Source organism: Antedon mediterranea, chromosome 1 (assembly GCF_964355755.1).
Source record: "Antedon mediterranea chromosome 1, ecAntMedi1.1, whole genome shotgun sequence".
NCBI classification, from domain to species: Eukaryota; Metazoa; Echinodermata; class Crinoidea; order Comatulida; family Antedonidae; genus Antedon; species Antedon mediterranea.
The window spans coordinates 21,452,862-21,478,288 of NC_092670.1; the positions used below are offsets into that span (position 1 = coordinate 21,452,862).

Below are 25,427 nucleotides of genomic sequence, written 5' to 3' on the forward strand. Positions count from 1 at the left end.
AACCAAGCCTTTAAACAATGGATTTCTTGTTAGAAATATATGTAAACACTCTTATAATTAGTTAATGTTTTATTAAATTTAGGCATATTTTGCCAATGTGTAATGTCTTTTTTGTTATTTTTTTGCCTTCATGTACTGTCTCTCTGAACTTTCTATTTAAAAGTCCTACCGATATAAAGTTCATCATCCGGGTTGCTGGTGAGATCTCGATAAAAAATTAGCGCATGCGTACTAAAGCAAAGAGATGCAACAGAAGGAATAGTTGACGTTTGGAGGATCAAAATGAAAAATTGAAAACCGTTTATAATCTATCTCATCAAATGATGAATATTACTGAATCTGTGATATTGATGACGGATGAAATTGCTAGATGAATTATTATAACTTATAGTTTGAAAAGATTGAGGAAATAGTAATTGAAAAAGGTGATATTTATTGTGTTTTTCATGGTGTATATCTTTTGTTGACGACGTAGCTAAGACAGCTGATTCATACAAATGACTAAGCCGTCTGCCTGATCTTTGTAGGGAAGTGACCAGGTTTCTGTTTCCAGTTTATCCTTTTTATGGACCTTCTTTGAAATATAGATTCTTATGTGAATCTTTTCAAATTTCAGAATGGAGTTGAGAGTAGGAAATAAATACCGTCTTGGTCGTAAGATTGGAAGTGGATCTTTTGGAGACATTTATTTGGGTAAGGAAATTGATTTTAACCTTTGAACTATAACAGGTAAAATGAATATGAATGATATTCATAATTGTATACTATATTATTAAACTAGTCCTGACTAACCGCTTTGTCACTCATGACTCTGGACGGCTAATGCAAGGATAGGCCTATGGCTAGAGACATTACCCATTAATTACCAATTCTATTTAATAAACGGTAGCAACAGCACCTGTAAATATTGTGGGACTGTAAACTGTAGTGTAAACAGTCATTGGTAATTATTGTTTTGCACCTGACGGGCAGTTTTAAAATAGAGCTTAGGGTTTTCCCAGTCGTCCGTGTGAATATCGCCTTCAAATATTTAGCCTACTCCTAATAAAGACAATGTAATTAAGTGTTTTAACCCATTGACCCCTAAGTTTATTTTGCTCCCCTGGGACCCAAAAAGCATATGTCATATAATTAACCCTAACTTTTTTTCTAAACACAGACATTAAAAAAATTAAAAAACAAAAATAATGCAAAGGACATTTTATTTCCAAATATTTTATCAAATTTTTGTTACAACTTATTTTGGCGGAGTATGGATTATGCAAATTTTAGAAATATTTTTGGAAAATTATTAAAAATTTGTAATTTATCTTTGACTACCAAATGCACAAAAATTAATAAATATTTCATAATAAAACTCATCTCTTCATCAGAACCTATTTCTTCTTTTCAAAATAAGACCAAACTTGACCATTATGAATGACCGGTTTCGAAATTATGAAGAAATTAGTAGACTGACTCATCCGACGATGACCATATGGGGCCTAGGCCTATCGGGAGCCGCCCCGAGAGCGTCGTCGCCGCTGTTTGTTCACCGGGAATGTTAAAAAAAACATCCCGAAAGCGACTTGGAATTCGGGATTCTCACGCGCACCGGCATCCCTCGGGAGCTTAGTCCGCTGTTTTAGACGTGTAGCTTGCAGAAAATTTGACGAAAATGCGTCGAAAACTTATGAAATTAAAACAAGTTTGGTATCAAAATGTTTGTCAAAAGTTATGCTTCAATAAACTGACCTTTGCGCAGAGTTTGAACAAATATTTCATGCCCATAATGCATCTGACATGTCAGGGTTCATATTACAATCAAAGGTAAACAATATGGCGCGGCCCTCGTGAGGACATCTTCACGACTTTTCTCCGGTAGAAAAATCACATTTTTACATGGAAATATGACGATTTAGACACTGTAACTGATACATAATCTTTATTTATTATACATTTATTGTATACAAGCTTCAAAATAGTGATTATTAGAAATAAAGATGGATTTTAGACGATTTTACGTTGTATGTTTAGGCCTAGATTCATTCAACGCGCCTGTCGCGTTTCGAACAGCGTGCTTCGAAAAACGGTTATATTTTCAAATTTTATTTTCAAACTAACTTCAACAATTGTTTTTATATATTTAGAAGCATATTTTTTAAAAAAAAGTTGAGTATTTTGTATAATTTGTTGTTACAATTCATGCACAGCAAACTGCGCATGTAAATTCGATTTACTTTTTTTTTGTTGATAATTTGTTTACAATGACCTTGACTTTTAACCTTTTGAGCGCTTTAAGCGCTTATCGTGGTGAATCGGTTAAACCATTTTCTTGTTTACAAAAATCTAATCATTTTTTAATACAACACAATGGTAATAAATTGAATTTGAATTGTATTGTATCATCCATTATAGGAATAATCAATTATATCCAGATTGGTATAGTTAATTGTATTCCCTGCACTAACAATAACGTCTCATATTCACATAAAACATATGCTGCGGGCCACCAGTAATTTCAGTCAATATACAGTACTATTCAGAACATGGTTTGTCTACCTCTTTGTCTGTCATTACAATTTACTGATATATATATGAATATCAATTAATATCAGACATTGATATGAGCCACACCTAGACAGAAAGTACTGTGTATTTACTATGACAACTACTATAATAAAACAAGGAAATTCCAAATAAATTGTAAACAATATAATGTGATACTCTTGTGTGTTATTATGAAGTGTTCAGACGCATAAAGAATACTGTATATATATTATAATAATTGTACTTGTACTGTGACAAAGAAGCAAATTCCAATTGTATTATTTGTTTAAAATGTAACTAACAAAATAATAATAGACTGGTACTTTTATTGTATTATGGAGGATTTAAAAATAGTTAATTGTACTACTTTCACTCGAGATAAAGTTGTACCAATTAAATGCAGTCGGTGAACTTCTAAATAATTAAATTTATCTGTTCATTAAACTAAATAGGATAAATTAGTTTTTAATGCCATTCAAATTCTGTAAATAAGCGAGTAATATAATATCTGATTTAATTATTAATTACTTGAATAATAATGAGATTATTGTATAATATTTTGTCTTTTCCTTCCTTCTTCTAGGTACGAATATAACAAATGGAGAGGAAGTTGCAATTAAGTTGGAATGTATCAAAACAAAACATCCACAATTACACATAGAGAGCAAATTCTATAAAATGATGCAAGGAGGAGGTACATATTTTTACATTTTGTTAATGTACTCGTGCGAATATGAGCATTTTCTAAATATTTGTATAGGGTATTTATTGTTTATGAGATTACTGGCGCTAATTGTAGCTTCATGTGAACACTGCTTATTGAATGCTAGCTTCATGTGAACACTGCTTATTGAACACTAACTCTAGCTTCATGTGAACACTGTCTACCAACCGACCAATCTCTCTCTATTTTAAGATAATCAAATAATATGCGTAAATGAAGCATTAAGATACATTTTACCTTTCCCTGACCTTTGGTTGATATTCATCTTACAAAATGCCTTGCTTCAAAGGGAAGGTGAATACATTTATATAAACTACAGGTACAGTAACAATTCACAGATTTACCTCTTGATATATTGTACTTTTTGTACAGACCAGTGCCACTGAAACAGAACAACAATATGACACTAAAGAATCATTTCTAAATTATCCTCAAATTTACCTAATTATCGTTTTTTCTAGGAACAATGCATTTTCCGTAGGTTTTAGATAGATATTGCAGATGTAGACAACTTGAATGCATAAAACCAGGCAAATAAACAAATCTGTTAAGCGACACGCATGCCATTTCAAAGTCTATACTGTGAAAACTGCTCAGACTTCTCATTCTTAAGCCCAGTTTGTGTAGAAATTAGCCCCAGTTCTAAAGCTTGAATGCAGTGACATGACGTAATACAAGTGACAGTTTTGATGGTCCATATTTGTGGTGTGGTACTGTATGTCCTTGTATTGGATCCATCCAAGCTTAAGCAGTGCTCATTTTAACAGCTCACTTTATGCAGTATGCTACTGTCTGTAGTTTGCTTTAGATTAAAGACACTGGAGCTACATTTGTTTGACCTAATTTAAGGTCACACACTACATTTTATGTAAAAATAAATACTATACTGTATGTACCTATTGCGATATTTTTTCGTCTTTGAATGGTTAAAATTGTGAAAAATTCTTTTAATCGATTCTAATAATTTTAGCAGCCCGCTATAAATCCCAACATGCATCGCGCAGTGATTGAGATGTGTTGCATCGACTTTGAGCGACCATGTGAAATGGTAAACAAATAAAAGAACCACAACTTTTCAATGAAAATATCAGGTCTTCCTCAATTTGTATTTAATGGATTCTTCCAAAAACGAAGACGTCAGGGTAGGTCTACAGCTAGCGTGCAATGTTTGTATGTTACCGTTCTTTACCAGCTTGGCCTACAAAACTAAGCCTAACTAAGCTAAACCTAGAATCGTCCACGAGAGAACTTTCAACGCGAGCTACAGTACTTAGATTATGAGATAATGCATTGTTTTTCTCTTTAGAACAGACATTTAAGACAAGAAATGACCTGGGTTAATGATTTTAAAGTTATAATTATTAATATGCATTATTTTTACAAAACAGCAAAAATTGCAAGTCTAGTGTCTTTAACTGGCCCAGTGGTTTAGTAGGCATGTTATGGTTTTGACTAATCAATTGAATTAAACTGTTTTTGCTAATAGAAATAACAGCTTTCAAATTTCATTAAAAATTCATTAAAATCATTAGAAATTAGTCATTTTAACCCAACCCATTTTAGAATATTTAAATAATGAATAAATTATGAATAGTAAATAATGACAAAAACGTGGATGAGTCATTTGTGTAATTTTCAAGTTAAACTCTTGCAAATTATTTAATGTCACTATTTTCCAAGAAAATATAGCATTGAAGAAGAAAACTCTTTGTAGAGAAATGTAATTTTAAGAAATCTAATTAAATTGAAATAAAAAGAATTCTTGCTGCGGATTAGAAAGTAGGCCATGTTTTCCTATTCAAAGCATGGATGATTGGTGGAGATGGACAATTTCTGCTTCCCCACAAATTCTTTGAGTTTTATGTAAGTGTTTTCGGTGTCTAACCTATACATCTTCATGGTCATCCACAACTTGTTTGTATCCAAGACCCTAAGTACGTCCCTGGATATATATTGCTAATTAGAATGATTAGGTGACTTTTAGCACTTACAGATAGTATTATACCCCATTCTGTTTATAACTATACTTAACAGTGGCCATTGTTCTATTGTATTCACATTGACAATCTTTGGAAGATTACCACTGGTGAACAATAGGATTGTATCCATCGTAGGGATTCACCTGATTTGAAAATCAATATTAAGACAAGTATTTATATGTTTCTAACTACTGTACTGGGTGTGCAGGATTGAAGATAGTACTTTGACCTTGTGTCTGGTAAAACATTGGAGAGCTGGCTACAACAAAAATTAGCACCTTGGTCAGTTGCCAACTACTGTACCTTCTTTAAAAATAAGTCATTCTTCATTCTTTGTGTTTGAAACTGTTATGTGATTTGATAGTACAGTCAACTTTCCTTCAAAACCAGACTTCTCTTGAGGTCCAAAAGTCTCAAACCAGACAGTGGCATAGCCCAAGGCTTTCTGGTATTGGGATTGGAAAGTGAGTTGTACAATACTTTAGAGTTTACCACCACATTTTGCATCAAAATACAACCAATGTATAGCTTGATGATGATAATTAAGAAATTTAACTATAAAAAAAATTGTACCATACAGTAGATTAAATACTATGATGAATGAATATTAAAAAATACTTCCAGTAATTTGTTATTCTAAAAAAATGCTGATAAAATTCATTTTAGGGAGTGTCATTATAAATTGCATGAAACAAGATGTACTGTAGCATGATTTATGTAAAGTAGGTAGAGTAATTTAGTTTAAAAAAATCTTTTTAAGCTCTGTCTACAATATCAAACTAGTTTGACAAAAAAAGTTTGATGTGCCCAAATGTGGTAGTGATATGGATCAATATTAGTGCACATCACAGCACATTTGTTGTCACATAAAATTTGATAGTGTAGACATTGTTTTCTAAGCGTAGCACTAAAGGTGGGATTGTTCGCATTTGGCTTATTCCAGGCTGGAAAAAACATTCTGTGGCATTGATATATGTTGTACAATCATTTTAAACCAATCCTTGACATTAGGAATCATAAGTAAGACATCCCATTTTTAATGTTTTGTGGATAAAATAATTACTACACAATAGTACTACAAAATAGTGCTTTTTTTGTTGGTTTTGTAATGGCTTGTAATTTGAAATTGCATTATTACTGTGACAGTAAAATATTTCAACATTTTTATTCAATGGTTGACCAGTTAAAAGCTAACCATATTTAATTCCACTGCATGTAATACTAATGTCGCCTTGACTGCGTTACAAGTAAACGTCGTCGTTACACACTAATCACAATCTGTACTTACTATTATTGCTATGCATATTTCTAGGGGCTAATTTTAGCTCTTGTTGTCATAGTTCAAATGAAACTCGTATAGCCTAGTTCTAATGTGGCTTTTAGTTTGGGGATTTTTGATTCTGTGAAAATAATTTTATTAACAATATTTTAATTAAAGTAGAGAAGAATATGTGCAAAAATGAGGTTGCTACAAATTTAATGTTAATTTATTTCAATCTAGGGAAGGACATTTTAAATTAGATGGACCATAATGTTGATTGTTGATTCAAAATTAAAATATTTCACATATTTAATACATTTCTGTACAGTACATTGCGTGAATGAATGAATACAATTATTTCAGTACTGTCAAGAATATAAATTAACATAATTTTGATAGTGCGTAGTTGTTTGGGAAAATGCATTAAATGCAAACTGGAGCTAGAACAAATGCTCATTGGTTTTCACAAAATGTTTTATTATTGGTTATCATTACACCAGCGCATCCGAAGCTTTCATTTACACTCATCCACTGGAAGAAGTTAAAATATTAATAGGATTATTTTTAGGAAATCATTTCCAGTGGTTTTCGATTACTGCAAGTCGGTTTTATTGTATTTAGATACCAATTTATAGAACAGATCCATGCAGGATTTTGATTTTAATACCTCAAAGGATGTCCTGGTAGAAGCCACAATATATGACCGGTGGTGAGTGATTAATAATAATAATACTCACCTTTGTGTCATGGACAACAGATTTTAGTATTATTGAATTAAAGTATTGAGACAAAAGGTTTAGACTACAGTAGCGTATAGGGCAACAGTTTTACTCTTTGTTGTTATATTTTGAGACTAAAGGCCAATTTACAAAGACGAGGAGTAACGGTAATACAAATATACAGTACAGAAAGAAAATACTGCAACTTTACCTACGAAGTAGCTTCGTAGATAGAACGTAGGCTACGTTGTTGGCTTCGTAGGTTCCATTGTTTGGCTTCGTAACCTCAATAAACAACTTTCAATGAGCTACGTTCTGAACTTCGTAGGGAGTTTGTAACCTAAATAAACAACCCTACGATGTTCTTAGTGAAGTAAGGTGTGAAATTAATGTGTTAAATTTAACTGGCGGAGGACAAAGTTGTAAATTAATAAAAAATAAATAATATTTTTTAATCGTAATCTTTTCCTTCGTGCGTGTTTACCTACTCAACGGCGAATATAAATATAAATTTCCCACGATGTATAACGTAGAGAGAGACACGATCCAACACAGGTGAACCGCAACGAACAGGCCAACTAATATAGCGAACGTCCAGTCCCATCCAGAAACGATGCCGAGAAAAAAAGATCGTAAACAATTCATTCTAAATATAGCATCAGGACGTTCAATCGGTCGCTCAAAAAGACTGCCGACAGAAGACCGTAACAGTCTGGACCGTAATTAATACAGACCTAGTTTTTTTTGGTCACATGGCATGAAACGCGATACTCTCTGCTTACCGCAATCTCTCACACGTTTTTTTTTACTCAGTACGAGCATGAGAGGGTGGCTACCGTCTGACGACGATAAAACAGTAATTAAGATCGTGTACCTGGATTTTGTGTCACATGACATGAAACATAATACTCTCTCTAAACTGCTCAGCTCACATGTTTTTTCCCCTCCAAATTCTGGTCGGGCCTTTTTCTTTATACATGTCGTAAATCATTTTAAAAGGCCTATTATGTATGTTAAATCTTAATAATGGAATATATATTTATTTTGCATATATTTTGTTGGTGTCCTAGCCTAGGTGTCGTTGTTTTTATAATTCGCTAACCCAATAAGGTAGGAATAAATAATTTATAGTGTAGGCCGCCGACTCTCTCTACGTGAGCTGAGGTCCACCGGCCCGATGTCGTTTCGTCGGCGGATTTCCGTCCAAATTAGGATAACCGATGCGTAGGGAGGCTACAAAAATCTTTAGGTAGGATTTTAATTAGCAAACAATACATTGTTTGTTTGCATTGTCCATGCTTCTACGAACCACCTTACGATCGAGGCGTAGCCTAGATTTCATAACAATACATCGTAGGCTACGAACAATACATCGTAGGCTAAGAACAATACATCGTAGGCTACGAACAATACATCGTAGGAGAGAACAATACATCGTAGGAGAGAACAATACATCGTAGGAGAGAACAATGACCTACGTTCTACCTACGAAAGCCTACGCGTAGATACGAAGCAGTAATTTCTTTCTGTACTGTAGAATGTATGTTATTCCTTATGACCATTTACACACAACCAGCGGTTTTCCCTCTCAGAAGAGATAGAGATTCTACTGTATGTTGGACAAGCACTGTTTTCCGATTACCATTACTGCTCGACTGTGTAAATTGGCCTTTACCCAGCATACGTCTACCATTAGTAGATGAAAGAAAGCCTGTAATAATATTATAACCAAAATTGATCGTTTTGTACTTGGTGTGATAGTGAAAAAGCTCCCAGTACAAAATGTAGTGTTTAAGTTTCAGACTGTACACAATATAACCCTACAAACCTTTGGGCTGTTTTTTATTTGACACAAACTGACACATTATAAGACCATACACAACATGTAATTTTTCCATAACACTACTGAACAATTAAAACAAAAAACATGGTCATAAGATGTCATAAGGTGGTCATACTGAAGTATATTACACAGTACTGTAGAACTTCTTTTTAACTGGCATAACCTTTACCTCAAATGGTACCCCCCCCCCCCCCCCCCCGACAGCATTTAGAGGAATCTGTATTTCTACTACTAGGACCAGACTAATGATAACAAAGCTAACTCTAACCCATATAACTTAGTATTATCTGTGCTGGGTATGGTATGAAATCAAGCCATGGCCATATTATTATTACAGTAAAGGAATTCTGTCATGGAAACATCACACATTGATTTAGTAATCCTAACATACTTAGAATTACTGATATTTCTAATTAGAAGCCACTGATAATATCAGGCATGCACTATGCTATAGTGCATGTACTGTTGTTGACCTTTATTGACATTTTGGTATGAAAGAAATAAGCATCTTCATTTGTCACAGTTTATAAAAATAAACATTTGGAGCAGGATGTTATATCTACAGTATCACCTCTGTTTAAAGAGATAAGGCTGCATTATTATTTTTTTCCACAATTGTTTTAAAATTATATATTGTAGGTTTTGTTTTTATACTGAATAAAAATTAAATTTGACTTTAATTAAATCAATGTCTGTGTTACTATAGCTATATTGCTTGTATCCATGGGAAGATAATTTACTTTCTCATTGCCTCTTCTTTTGAGTGTCATTGGTCTTACTGTATTATTACACATGTGCGCGATAAAAAATATTAATTCCAAGGTAATGCGTTAGACCGTCTCCCATTGTTCTGATCATCTACAATAACTATATTTCATGTTATTTTTTTATTTACAGTGGGGATACCAACAATAAAATGGTGTGGAGCAGAAGGGGATTACAATGTAATGGTGATGGAGCTATTAGGACCTAGTTTAGAGGATTTGTTTAACTTCTGTTCCAGAGAATTCAGTCTTAAAACTGTTCTACTATTAGCAGACCAGCTGGTAAGTTAAGAATGCAGGTATTGCAGAACTAAATTTGTTGGCCTACATTATAACTGGCTGTAGGGGTGGAACTTGTTGACTTCAGGCCTACTCAACTAAGAGTTTCCCATTTATGCTTACAACCCATATACTATTTGATTAGAATTCGTGTTCAACAGCTAACCATGCACTTGTTTTTAAAAATTTACAAATTTGGCAAAAAATAAAATTGGCAGCCTTTCAGCAGTTTTGCGAAAGGAAAATTGACCTTGGCGTAAGCGTAGCAACCCCAGTTTGTTAACTAATGAACACTAAATCATGTGAAAGAAATTTATTTATTTATTCTGTCTTTATACTGAATGACACTTTTAGTGCTAGAGCATTGATTTCCAAAGTGGTTCAGTAGAGAACATTAACAATAATAAAAATATTCAATAACAAATTTACATTAGTAGTACACACACATTTACAAAAAGTAAACAATATCTACAAAACATAGAGGATATAAAAAATGAAAGGTATTCAAGGTAAAATTTACTTAATACTTAATCAGTAATATTTTGAATTGAATTTTTAAAAGTTGAAAGTGTCAATGATTTATAGTTTGTTTTTGTGTCAATTGAAAAAGGGGAAAAAAACAATAAATCATACACACTCACATTTTTATACTGGATAGTTCGGAAAAGTTATATAACTTGAATTGAATAGTGTTAAGGAGTTGATTGAAATGTTAAGGCCCCATTTATTATTAATTGGATTTCTTTGAATCATTAGAGAGAAAGTTGGAGACAGTCATTAAATAATTTCCTAACATTTTTGTTTAATTACTAGTAATGAGTTCATAGAAATTACACCTTGTAATGGAAATTGAAATTAATGAAACCTTTCCACAGAATTTATTTTGTGACATTTATAAAATTTAATTTTAAAAAAATAACCGTCCTCAATACAAATGATAATGCATTAAATATAAAACATATTCCTAAGTACTACGTCTGTATTTGAAATGCTAGTGGTAGGCTATTTCTCGGTTTGTTTTTTCCTTCATACGTTTGATTTACTCCTAACTGAAAATATTATATCAAGGAAGCGGAATTGGGTTCCGATGAGTATGATTACCAACTGTTCATGCTAAATAAATCAACGAGAAAATAAATAAATCTATTGTTTATGATGCTTCATTTATTCAACTACCTGTACTCAAACATCTTAACAATAGCTTAAATATCATTGGCTGTAAGAAGTGTAAACCGTAATTATATAAGCATTGTTTGAAATCTGAGAAAATATTCACCTATTGTTACAGCACAATGTTGCATAATAACAATGCAATTAGCATAATTAACTAACTCCTATTTTTGTAGTTCAAACTGATTATTGGCTAATTGTGTCATTTGTGCCAATACAGTAGAATATGTATAAATTCTTATTTTGTGTTTCTTAAACCTATTCAACAGAGATGCCGGAGTATCAGCTCCTTTTTGTACATGCAGGAATTTTGGGGAATTTTGTACTATGTACATTGTTGTACATGTAAGCATGATTAATATGTCTTCCTTTTGATAACAAAGAGAAATGACTATTCAATTTGGCATTAACAAACTACAGGCTTAGTCTTAACTTTATAGTTTGGTTTTTAATATTAAATGCAATGTACAATACATTATTCAACTATAGTTGAAGGAAATAGTCAAGTAGATATTTTATTTTAAAATAGCATACTGTACATTATAGCATTTACTGTTAAAATAAAGAATATATTTTATAATTTTTAACTTTACTGGTCACTTTTTTTGCTTAAAATTGGACATTTTTTACAGTAAAATAAAGAATATATTTATAATTTTAATTGTTGTACACAAAAACTTTACCGGTCACTTTTGCTAGATACAGTAAAGTACCGTATATTTCGGTGTATAAGTCGCACCTGTGTATAAGACGCACCCCCTAACTGAGAGTAAAATATCGGTATTTTTTATATCGTCGATGTATAAGACGCACTTTATATTTCATCAAAACAATGTTTTTTTTAAATTGTAATCAATATTATTGTAATAATATATTGTTATATCTACAACGGAGTCCTTTATTTAGGGTTTTTCTTACCTAGGCTCGGCCGCACCCAGCCTCAACAAGCCTAACTTGTTATTCATGAGTTTCGCCGCAACATCGAGTGCATGACCGTGTGTTACACGCACGTGTGGGCTAGCCTCGCTCAATCATTTCGAGAGGGCGCACATTTTCACGGACAATCGTATTCGATTATTATCTATGTATCCAAGAAGTGTATACGCTAGGTCCATGCTATAATCAACTGGAGAATATACTAGTCGAATACCATAGACCATGTGGCCGCCAAGAAGGGCTTGCGCTGGGGGTACGGCGGTCTGCGATCGTGCGTATAACTATAAACAAATACTAGGCCTAGTAGTAGGCTAGGCCTATTCCAATCGTAAACGTTTACAAATGAAATTTTATCGGAGCACCTAAAACAGCTCCATAATGAACAAATCTTTTCATCATATTTAGTATAACATACATCACGCTAAAATGCCTTGAAAACTAGGCAGAAGCAGGTTGCCGTTACGTTAGTACACTGTAGTTAGCCTAGGCCTAGCCAACGAGGTGACGATATGTAGGCTACAATCTGTGTGGTGTGAGGCATAATGTTCGGTGTATAAGACGCACCCTTAATTTTGAGGTCAAATTTGCGTGTCAAAAGTGCGACTTATACACCGAAATATACGGTATGTTCTTGGTTATTTTGCTTGAAACTGCACATTAAAGCTGACTGAAATGTAATAAATAAATAAAAACTGATAATATTTCTGTCAACAGTTCTCTAATGTTGTTGACAAATTAGTTGCCAATTCATTGTTAGATTTTCACCCAATTCACAAAATTGTTAACAGGTGTGACTACTGCTTTCTGGCAAAAATTTGTTTTCATTGTTGTGTGCCAATTTATGATTCATGCAATGATTTTGTTCATGCTTCTGTGAGTTAACCTAAATAGAAATAACATTTAAACCTTACAAAAGTGTGAAATATTCACGGAACCAGTTGGTGAATGGTGTCATTGTCATTTAGTTATTTAAGGAGGGTTACCTTGTTTGGCTGCCAACAAAATTGGCTGCACAATTTTAAAAATAATAGTCATAAATATTTATATACCCTAAATAATCAGTGTAACACTAAATAAGAATAACACCTATTTAATCAACCTAACTCCTAAATAACCCTCTGAAATATTACAGTATCTTGGAACAATTCCAGTCAACACAAATTGTGCTGCCCATTTCGTAAAACAATGATGGATCCCATTGAAATACTGATATTTAATACAAAGCGACTACTGTACACAATGAAGCAATTATTTCATTTAATAGTGCTCTGTTTAATCATTCTTATATTAAATAATAATCATAATTAATTTAGTTCCATTGCGTTGTCGCCATTTGTAGTACTAGTAGTACACTCGTTTCCTGCAATATAATAATAATATAAAAACCTTTTGATATAGCTGGCAATGCTTATCTAACAAAACTATCATACAGGTAAAATAATATTATCACTATATTTCCATATTATAATTGAAATGTTTGCACGATTCATTGATTAACCTGAGTTTCCTATATTTAATATTAACTAATAACATTTCCTTCAATAGTGTTATTTTTGTTGGCAGGTTTTTTTTTTGGCAGGCAGATAGACCCCACCCAACAAAATATTGTGAATCACACAGTACAAGAGAGTATAGGTTATGCGCTCAAACTTTAAGTATGACCCCTAGAAGAAAGCTTTGGGTCAACGACCAATGAAATAATATGAGTCAAATTTCTGTTGTCATGTTGTTTCTAATGTTGTTAAATAAGCTAGGGATGTTTAACTAGATAAAGCTAGGGAGGGCGGTGCAAAAATAGTCAAGCACAGGCCTCGAATTTGGGGATTTTAGGTGCAAGGCCATTTGGCCTCCGGTTTTCATTGATTTTAGGGAAACCAAGGCCAAATGGGAGGGCACCAAGGCCATTTGCTTTAAATCGAAGGGGCACCAAGGCCAAAATTAAAAAAAATTTTAATAACTAGGCCAAAATTTAAAAATAGCTTGTTTCCGGTTGAGGGGAAAAAAAGAATTCTACCCGTAAAATGTTTTGGGAATTTCCCCCTATTCATCAGATTGCGTAGTAGTAGTAGGACTGTCTACAATTACATCTTTTTGTATTTCATATAAATATTACGTGTATTTACGATCCATATAAATAATAAATAGGTACGATGTTCAGCGTTTATAGTTTACCATCCTGTGTTGAATGTTTCGTTTAGTTTCAAATAATGCGATAAAAAGGCATGTGAAGCCAACCAAGCAAGGCCCAGAACAGGTATAAAGACCCTTACAACAGCAAGCTACTCAGCCTTACTTAGCTAGCAGCCGACGGAGAAAACATGATACAAAAACAATTTGTTTGTAGGCCTTACCTACAACTATTCATACACAGAGTGTTAACCACGGTAAAAATCAAGCCAATGACATTATGTAGTAGAATATAAATTATAGTTATTTTCAGAGTTTCGATTTCTGAAGCTTTTTTGTTAGTATAATTCCATATTTATAAGAATTCAAAACACGGACGGACACCGACCCCTTTCTCTCTCTCTGTTTAGCCTTCTGCACGTGTATTGTGGACTATACCATTTCCTTGAGTTCGGTAAAAACGCGTTTGGTAATTTACCTGTATTTTAATGTACACCCCTGTATTTTAATGTACTATCTATACCATGATTTACCACGCACGGCGGCCGGGATGATATTGTTTTGGTTACACAATGTTCGATGTTTTGTTTACTGTTTGTGTATTAATAAATGCGTTTAGGGAAATCCCCTTGCAACGAAGGCAGGCGATAGTTTTGCGTCTTGTATGAGTCGTGTAAACAAATCTTCTTGACATTATTTTCTATCTAATTCAGTGGTTTTTATTGTGGTAAAACTCGGGAAGCGGTAAAATTCGAGGCCTGCAAGCACATTGGATACTGCTATACTGTATGTCTACAGATAAAAGGCCTACAGGAGATATTGAATCTGCCCCTGCTCTTGATATATTGTACAATATAACAGATTGTATGATGCGATTAAGAGTTTTAGAGATGACTAATGCATGATAGGTGTATTGTAAATTATGGTCATTATGTAAATGAGTAAATAATTCAGTTCAGTATACTTTATTCATCGCAAATTGGTAAAATAGATAACAATAACATTAAGATGTGTGGTTATATTAGGAAAGAGGAGGTTTCAGCTGGATACTGTAATTTTAAAATACTTTTAAAACACAGTAAAATGGACATACAGTACTTATTCTAAGCTCTGTTTACACTATCAAATTATTTTGACAAAAAAGTGTGATGTGCCCAAATATGGTAGTGATATGACATCACATTTTTTGGTCATATAAAATGTGATAGTGTGTAGACAGAGCTTTAGGCGAGGTTACCCAGTATACATTTCATACTGTAGCTTATGATACACTCAATAACCTCCCCACGAATTGTCTATGTACTGAAAATAGAAAAGACAAAATAATGTGTTCAAAGCATTTTAAAATCATTCTTTCTTTGTCTTTGATTTTATTACAGTAGGTTAATTCTTATACCCACTAGTACCAGTAGCATTTACAAACTGTAGGCGTTTTAATTACTACTCCTTTATAAAAGGTCACTGTTTTTGCATATCCATATAAAAAAGAAAAAATAGCACTGTGGTTTTATGGTTGATACATTCTGGGAAAATGTAAGATTTCAACAAGAGAACAAAGTAGAAACACTACAAAATTGAGTATGAACATATGCCATATTGTGAAGTTTTAATACATTTGTGATTTCATAATCTTTTTCAATTCGGTTCAATGACATTTATTTTGACCAAAATCTAATATGTACATTTACAAGACAACAGCAAAATTTAAAAAGTATGATTTGGTCGAGGTACTACTACATCAACACAGTTACAAGTTTACCACTGACCCCTCTCCTCATAGACACTACAAATTAAAGATTTACATGGCGTACAATTTTACACATGTTCAATGTGCATCTTGTTTTTATAAAATACTTGTACATAAACACAGTTACAAGTTTACCACTGACCCCTCTCCTCATAGACACTACAAATTAAAGATTTACATGGCGTACAATTTTACACATGTTCAATGTGCATCTTGTTTTTATAAAATACTTGTACATAAACACAGTTACAAGTTTACCACTGACCCCTCTCCTCATAGACACTACAAATTAAAGATTTACATGACGTACAATTTTACACATGTTCAATGTGCATCTTGTTTTTATAAAATACTTGTACATAAACACAGTTACAAGTTTACCACTGACCCCTCTCCTCATAGACACTACAAATTAAAGATTTACATGGCGTACAATTTTACACATGTTCAATGTGCATCTTGTTTTTATAAAACACTTGTATATAAACACAGTTACAAGTTTACCACTGACCCCTCTCCTCATAGACACTACAAATTAAAGATTTACATGGCGTACAATTTTACACATGTTCAATGTGCATCTTGTTTTATAAAATATTTGTATATAAACACAGTTACAAGTTTACCACTGACCCCTCTCCTCATAGACACTACAAATTAAAGGTTTACATAACGTACAATTTTACACATGTTCAATGTGCATCTTGTTTTTATAAAATACTTGTATTTCCTTGATGGGTTGCGGACAAATATGTGTTACAACATCTTGACTGATTTTTCTCAAACAAATAAATGAAACCAGTTATCTTATTTTGTTCTTACAGATTAGCAGAATTGAATATATCCACTCTAAAAACTTCATCCATCGAGATGTCAAGCCAGACAACTTTCTGATGGGCCTAGGAAAGAAGGGCAATCTAGTATATATTATAGACTTTGGTCTGGCTAAGAAATATCGAGATTCTCGCACACACCAGCACATACCCTATAGGGAAAATAAAAATCTCACAGGCACAGCACGGTATGCTAGTATAAATACGCATTTAGGAATAGGTGAGCTTATGTTTCCTTTATCTTATATACTGACTCTGGAGAAAGCTTGGCATTTCGTGCCTAGCTTACTTCTTACCTAAATAAACCAACAATAGCCTTTTCTCCTCAAAGAGTGAGATATAACTTGAAAAGTAGACATTTTAATTGAATACCCCCTCCACAAATGTTATAGTCCATGAACTATGCCCTCAGGTGGGAACCTCCCCACAAATCACCATCATCGTTTTTCACTCTGGTGAAAGCCCTGCTCTTTGAATATTAAAGTGAAACATTTGTTAATACCAAAATAAAGTATTGATAGTCCATATACAGGTTTCACACTAAATAAATTATCTTTGTATGTAAATTGAATGATGATTAAAATGTATTAATGTAATTAATACATATATGTACTGTAGCTCCTTATTAAATTTTTTTTTTTTCAGAACAAAGTCGGAGAGATGACTTAGAATCCCTAGGTTATATGCTAATGTACTTCAACCTAGGGAGCTTGCCATGGCAAGGTTTAAAGGCTGCCACTAAACGTCAAAAATATGAGAAAATCAGTGAAAAGAAGATGTCCACACCCATTGAAACGCTCTGTAAAGGCTATCCTTGTAAGTATAGTGTTGATTGAGGCTTGCCTTCTTTACGTTATACATTTCATTATCAATGTATATACATTATTATCATCTAACATACATATTATGTAAGATGTTGTTGACTTACATACTGCAGTACATTTCTGTACTGCAGTAATTAGAATGTTACATACTACTAACTCAATGCATTAACCATCTGCTTTTTTCTCAGATTTCTTCTCTTTCCATTCAGCTTTTTATTTCATTCTTCATTACCATAGATTGCACATTCTCCACACGAGTGAGTGTCTTCTCCATTGCAGTGTCTTTGTGTTCAGCTGTGAACCCGCTTTCTTCTTTGGCAAAACGTTATGGTTTTCCTTTAAAATAATCTCCACCCTTCTTTTCTGTTTTTTTCTTTTACAGCGGAGTTTTCAACGTACCTTAATTACACGCGGTCCCTCAGATTCGACGAAAAACCCGACTATTCATATCTACGACAATTATTCCGGAACCTGTTCCATAGACAGGGTTTCACTTACGATTATGTCTTTGACTGGAATATGCTGAAATTTGTAAGTACCTCATCCGCCCCTTTCGTTGATTCATTTGTGCACTTTAACGACACTGCGCTATTTTTATATGTTCCGCATCCACAGCTGAATTTACCACCTTCCTAAACAACTGTCGTTCCTTGCGCTTCGAAGATAAACCCGACTTCTCCTATCTCAGACAACTGTTCAGAAACCTCTTCCATAGACAAGGATTTACCTACGACTATATGTTTGATTGGGCTATGCATAAATTTGTAAGTATATACCCATTCAGCCCGTCCACTACCAATCATGCTATGGTTTGAATAATTGTATTAGGGGTGCGATTATACCTAATATTGTCATGATAATGTGTTCATGCCCTCTAAAGTTATTTTCAATAGTCCACTGAGCTAGTTTTAGTAAACTAATTGTTTTCAGTGCTTGTTATGATTTGAACTGAGACTTTACTCTAATCAAGTATATCAACCATTAATTAGAAATGGGAAGGATGGAATGTAGTTTCAAATACTATTTAATGTTAACAATGCATTTTATTTTTATACTACATTGTATGTCACGGTTTTGATATGTTTAATAAACCAAAGAGTATATCAGACTTTAATACTATATCTTTGCTCTTGCAGGGTGGCCGTCCTAACGATGACAGCAGTAGAGAGGTACGTGATCGTGATGGTAGACACCATCCTAGGAGTTCAACAACGAGGGCGCTGATGGGCACGGCAACTGGACGCGCCAATGCCCAAGCGGGTGGTGCTTCCAATGCTGCAAACGCCATGCAAGGTTTGCCTGTTTTAAAATTCTTTTTACTATATATCTGCCTACCCTCTCAATTCTTGGGTTTTGGTTCTATTCAATTATTTTTACTACCGTATTTTCCGGAGTATAGGTCGAGACTTTGTGGGAAAATTTTAATTGCAAAATCGGGGGGTCGACTTATACTCCGACCATGCGATTTTTGAAAAAAATCAGGCCGAAAAAATATGTTCAAAAGCCGTCAGCTGTCAAGGCCCAGCAAGGTCAGTGGCCTATCATCAATCACTCACAGAAGTTTTCAATTTAATACCTACATTGTACAAAATAATACAACTCCAACAAGTACTGGTCAATAAAATATTAATATATCACAATGACTCATTTTGATGTTAATATTACGCTTTTAAGATAATTAAGAATAAATAGTTTTCTTTATGCTTCTTATTCACTCTCGCGAAAACATCGTAACACACACCACAGACGTCGGAATGTCCATGCAGCATGTTTGTTATTGCGCGATATTTTCATTTATACACATGCGCAGTTTGTTTGTTTGTTCGTAATTACAATTACTGCGCATGTCTATTCATAAAATAAATTCTCCTTAGTCGGGCGCGTGTACATTTACAGATAACGCGATTTACAACTACTCGCCTGTACATTAATAAGCCTCCTAACGGAAAACTCGTTTTAATTTATTCGAGTGACGCGAAAAACATCGCTGATGGCAAGTAACGCTACATCGCTGTCATTTATTATAGGCTGGTGAAGACGGCGGCGAAGTCGTCGTCATTACGTCCGTCCGATATTGATTAGGCCTACACTTTAATAATACAGTATAAACAAATAACCACATTTCATACATTTCTAGCCCTCTTTGAACTTTAAAGTAAGTTGTGTTATTAGCCGATTTTGGGGGTCGACTTATATTCAGGTCATACCAAAATCAACGATATTCTAGGCCAAAGTTGGGGGTCGACTTATACTTGGGGTCGACCTATACTCCGGAAAATATGGTACTGGTGTGTTTTTTACAGGTAAGTACAGTACAGACATTTTGGCAAAGTAAAGCACACTATAAATCTGTACATTTTTGGCTTAGAATAGAAAGAATATCAAAATATTACTAGTCTATGAAAAACAGCTTGTCCTTCATTCTTACTAGATATTAGTCTAGTTTTCATGCTTGTTTATATATCCAGAGGGCGACAACATGCCGTTTAAAAAATAAGGAATAAAATAAAAATCAACCTGTCAACTATGAAGTTTGACCTATTGACCTCTCATTATCTATGTTTTTCTTTCATACTTTAATGATATTTTTGCCTATCCTTTTTTAGCCTATAATAAATCGCATACTACCACAAGAGCTAGCAAAAGTAATACCACTGGTTTAGAAGCAGGAGGGGGTAGACATTTAGGCCCTAGGAGATCTGGCAGATTGGATCGTTTTTAAGCTCAACAATAGCAAGATTTAGACAATTGTAGCATCAAGGTGTCGGCAAGAATAGGACAGTTGTAGGCTCAATATTCCAGGCAAAATAGGCCAGTTGTAGGCTCAGGATACCAGGCAAAATAGGACAGTTGTAGGCTCACAATACCAGGCAGATAGACAAGTTATAGGCTCAAGAACCAGTCTGTGTAATCTACCGGAATAGAGATGTTCTAGCCACAATGAATGTTCGATTTCGGCCAGCATAGGAGGTCTCAACTTGGGTAGACCAGGTTTTAGTTGAGCCAGTATAGAGCAGTTTTATGTAAACAACCTTAACCAGTATAGAACTGCAGTTTGCATTCTATATTTTGTTTTAATGCTATATATTATTTAAATTTAAAATATTTAAATATATTATTTGTTTAGCCATTATTTATAAATTGTGAATGTAAGTTTTAGAATGATGTTTTTTGGGATTTTGTAAATAAAATACTTAAAATTGATACTGTATTTACAAAATTGTACAGTATATAACAATTAACTGTATACTAGCTATAATAAATTATTAATAAAACAGTATTTATATTATAATTATTTAAAATTATCCCAAGTTAATAGTTTCTTGGGCGGTAACATTTTTATCTCGCCAACATAAAATGTATCTTGTCTAATTTGATGTTTTGTTTAAAAAATAAATTAGATTTTCTTATATGATGAGTGTTATTTGATCTAACATAATTAGAAAATGTCCTTGGTTCATTAGTTCAAAATGCAAATTAAATCATGAATATTCATGACCATTGTGTGACAGCTTCATAAATGAGTACTACAGCATTACCAATTGTATTATTCCATGGTCATACACAAACAGTACTGTAGTTTGCAATTATTAGTGTTCGCTAGACTGTGACAGTCGAGTAAAGACACTGTTTTATAATCTAAATTATATCCACTACCAAACCTAATTAACATATTGGATACGCTCAAGTAATCAGGACATTGTACCCTGGTTTGTTAAGCCATCTTTCAGTGAATACATAATATGAATTTCATTTTAAAGGGTTTACTGCACAACAAGGATATTTGTATGTGTTTGCATTAAGTAGATCTCAATCCTTCATTAGAGCTTTACTCCATGATTAGAGCCTATATATAGCACATATATAGCACCATATAATAGTTGATTATTTAATTAATTTTATGTATGTTAGAAAACTGAAGACTACTATATTTAAATGTGAATAATTTTATTTTAGTTCTTGCTACATTATATATTATTTGTAGTTTGTATTGTTTTTTTGTGTGTTCTATTTGTCTGCCAAAAAATAATGCTAGGTAGGCACACAATGCATTAAACTACATTAGTTATTTTAGGCCCTGGTAAAATTAGCTGTGTCTATACTAGTCTGTTGGGGCTGTTATCACGTTTTAATTTTGACCTCATTGTGAAATAATCAAATTTATTTTGGCATACATGTTTAAGTAGTAAACAATGTTGGTTGTGTAGAGTTTTTGTCATATTTCTTTGCTATTTTTTTCCTAGGAACTTCACCACGGCCAATATCAAGAGCAGAGGCACAAAGGTCAGTCAGTAGACGGCTGCATAGAGGCCAAGCAAGTGCCCAACTAGGAGGCAGTGCTGACCCTATGCGGCGTGAAGGAACCAGGCTAACAACGCCTTACTCTGCAATGAATGGTGCCGCCAATCCTCCGCTTCGACCTGCAGACCTTCCACGAGAAGATGGCACATCAAGAACTGCTTCGTCACGTTATCTCCGAAAATGACTAGATAAATATCAGATATCACCAACTTCAAAAACTATTTTGCGGGAGTAATCATTGTACGGATGATGAAAAACGTATCAACCAATCCGATTCAAGCAGACTTATGGCTGTGTTTTATATCCTTGCCTTCTATAACGCTTCCTGCTATTGGTTGAATATTTTTCATCTGCAATGAATTAAACCAATTGGTTTGAGAATGAACTTCAGAGAATGCCTGAAGCTGCCATGCAATATTAAAGGACATCTTTTATTGGTTGAGATGGATCTCCAGGTTACCCATCATCTGACATGCCTGTTTGTGTTTTAGCAGCAAGGTGTACTTGAATGGTATGAATTTGAGACCCTGGATGACATCTTGAAGGAGGATAAGTGAATGAAAATTGAATGTTGTGTATACTAAAAACATTGCAATGTAACAAGTTAAATGAATATTTTAAATATTCAACTGACGTTACTACAAATTGTATAGCTCTTTCTGTAGCAATGGCTGCAATACACATTGTACGATAGCAGTTACAGTAGTTACAAAAGATCGACCGCTATAACCATGTTGTTTACATTACAAGTTCTGCAGTAACTGCAGTAGACATTCTCCTCCTATATTGATTAAATAACCAGACTTTATATAGCGAGATTGTGTATAATACTGCTTTAATAAACAACATTAATTAATAATAAAATCTCGTCTAATAACAATTTTATCCGGTCTTTATAACATTTACCTACTCAGTTTGTATGGTATGAACATTATCTTTACATTCTCATTTGTTTCCTTTCTTAAACTTTTTTAATTAATAAATTTAATTTTCTTTCAACGAAACTAAATTTGCATGAGTCCTGTTGGTCGATTGCCATGTTTTACAGAGTGTTTTCGGCACTTTAGTAACCGGGGTTTGGAAAATGAGATGATAAAAAAACAATAAAAATATTTAATACAAATCATAAAAAATAAATTTGGATAGTTGTTAAAATTGTTTCAAGCCTAAATATAAAAGCCGATAATAATGGTTTCAGGGGACTAAGCCACCTTGAACAGCTCATTAGGATTATCCAAATGGTTTATGATAGTAGAGAATTTGGGGGTCTTCATACCTTGGCCTTGTTGACACAGGCACACTTTTGGTCCTAAATAGCCAGCATGGAAAATCGCTGTTTTAATGGTACTGTATTCCATTCATTCTACATGAATACACACTGCTCAATCATGGATCTATAATGGCTCAATCTATCTATCCTCATAATATGTGCAATTTGTTTAAATGAATTGGTAGATACCATTATTATTACCCATTGTAAATTAATTCACCGGTGCAATGGTGTTCAAACCCCCTTCTAATAATGGTATAGCCAAATATCACAATTTCAATTGATGCAAACCAGGATTTACATTGATTTATTTTGTACCAATTTTGTATCGTTTTTTGCCCTATAAATTTCAATCAAATATTTAAAATGTGACATTTCTCCCTTAAAACGAATCCAAGCCGGTACTAATTGAGTTTTCATTTGAATGTAATTTTACAGTATTGCAACTTGTGTTCCATCTAAGACAACAATTTAGATATTGTTGTGTCTGGTTTCATATCTTTTTTTTTAGTACCATGCAACCACGTAGATACAATTATGAGGGGCTATTTTTTACATTTTTGTTGTTGCAATTGAATTGGTTTAAAAAACCCCACCAAATTTAGATGATGATGATGATGAATAATGTTCATTTGAACAGACACTTGATAGGTTAATCTATGCCAGGCTCTGATTGGTAAATGTTGCGAGCTCTGTGGCCATTGCAAGTTAAAACAAAATGGAGGCTGATATCAAGCACACATGGTTCATACAACACCTGTGCATTATTTCCTACTAAAAGCCTTAATAGAAATTTGATTGTTGCACACATTTGTTTACTTACATAACGTATAATCAATAGTGGAAATGTACTATGTGTTATGTTACACATTTTGTGAACAATATTTTATAGAAACTCATATGAATGTTATTTTTTAATGTTATTTATTATCGATATTACTGTTTGTATTGTTATGACTGCTGTCAAAGATTTATTATTATTTTTGATTCATAAATTTATCATTGAAATATGCTGGCATCTGAAAATAAACAGTTGCTTAGCTACTGAGTAGTTGACCCCTAGCCCCTGAGTGATGACTCTAATAATGACCTCTGACCTTTCTTCTCCTTTCCCAAGCTGAATGTAGGCGCAATCTGGATACGTTTGTAAGAATAAACTTGTATATAGCGTCAATCAGAAATTAGTGGGTGGGAAAAAGATGGGAGAAGTTAGCTTCTATTACAATAGAAATATTTAAAAATACAGTATATACAATAAAAAAAGGGTGTGGTAGAACTGAATTGTGATATCACGTGTTGCCAGATAATTTCTATCTGATTATCTTTTTTATCCGTTATTCTTTCCACCAATATCCTTTGCATTTCAGCCTATGTACAGTGAGTAAATATGTTTTTAGGCTTGGTAGTTGCTGGCAGAAGAACATCTGTCTAGTATTTTAATCAAGTTTCCTGGGTGAGATTGAATGTTGTAGTAGATGTGTCGAAGGAATTTCAAATGAGTTGGGTTGCCTAGTTGCTTCGAAGGCAGAAATTTTAAATATCTACGCAACTAATTAGACATTTTTAACTGGTTGCAACGGAAAATAATTGCTACTTCAGGCGCTAGAATGACATCTGTACAATGCATTGGGTAATCAGATTGAGGTTAACTATTAAAGTCTGTATTAGTTGCAATAAAAAATGAATTGACAAGATTGGGCGCTAGAATAATCTTATGCCATGCTTTGGATGATAGTGTAAACATATCCTTTAGTGGTACAGTAGTGTTCTGATCTTTGAAATGGTCGTCAAGGCTGAGAGGTCTTTAAACCAAATTAACGGGATAATAATATTGTTTATTTGTAATCAAATTTGCATATATTGTATATCAATTATTATTATTATTTGTCATTAAATTGCATGTACAGCAACTGTATATCGATTCATTTATAGTTTCTTAGAGAAATTGCTAGATTTATTCGTTTTTTTTTATCCCGTTAATTTGGTTTGAAGAAACTGTTGTAATATTCTTTGTATTTTACTGTGATTATGTAGTAAAACGTGTGTTTGTTGCTATAAGTGTCAAATAAACTTGTACAGAAAGAGAACATAAAATGGCGTCCGTTTGTGTATTATTTCGG

General features: G+C 33.4%; 1 protein-coding gene across 3 annotated transcripts; it reads left to right on the forward strand.

The window, feature by feature from the left end:
• Positions 1-250: 250 nt before the first annotated feature.
• On the forward strand, positions 251-25,388 carry LOC140062347 (casein kinase I-like). 3 transcript variants are annotated; one of them, XM_072108523.1, is made up of 9 exons: positions 251-425; positions 617-693; positions 3,113-3,223; positions 9,953-10,101; positions 16,903-17,131; positions 17,557-17,727; positions 18,118-18,266; positions 18,872-19,028; positions 21,980-25,388. In XM_072108523.1, exons 2-9 carry the CDS (start codon positions 618-620, stop codon positions 22,219-22,221), a joined length of 1,284 nt encoding a protein of 427 aa, XP_071964624.1. In that variant the 5' UTR covers positions 251-425; position 617; the 3' UTR covers positions 22,222-25,388. The 3 variants fall into 3 exon arrangements, with proteins under 3 accessions (XP_071964624.1, XP_071964634.1, XP_071964642.1); XM_072108533.1 differs by lacking the exon at positions 18,118-18,266 and adding an exon at positions 18,351-18,499; XM_072108541.1 differs by lacking the exon at positions 21,980-25,388 and adding an exon at positions 20,342-21,005.
• Positions 25,389-25,427: the final 39 nt, after the last annotated feature.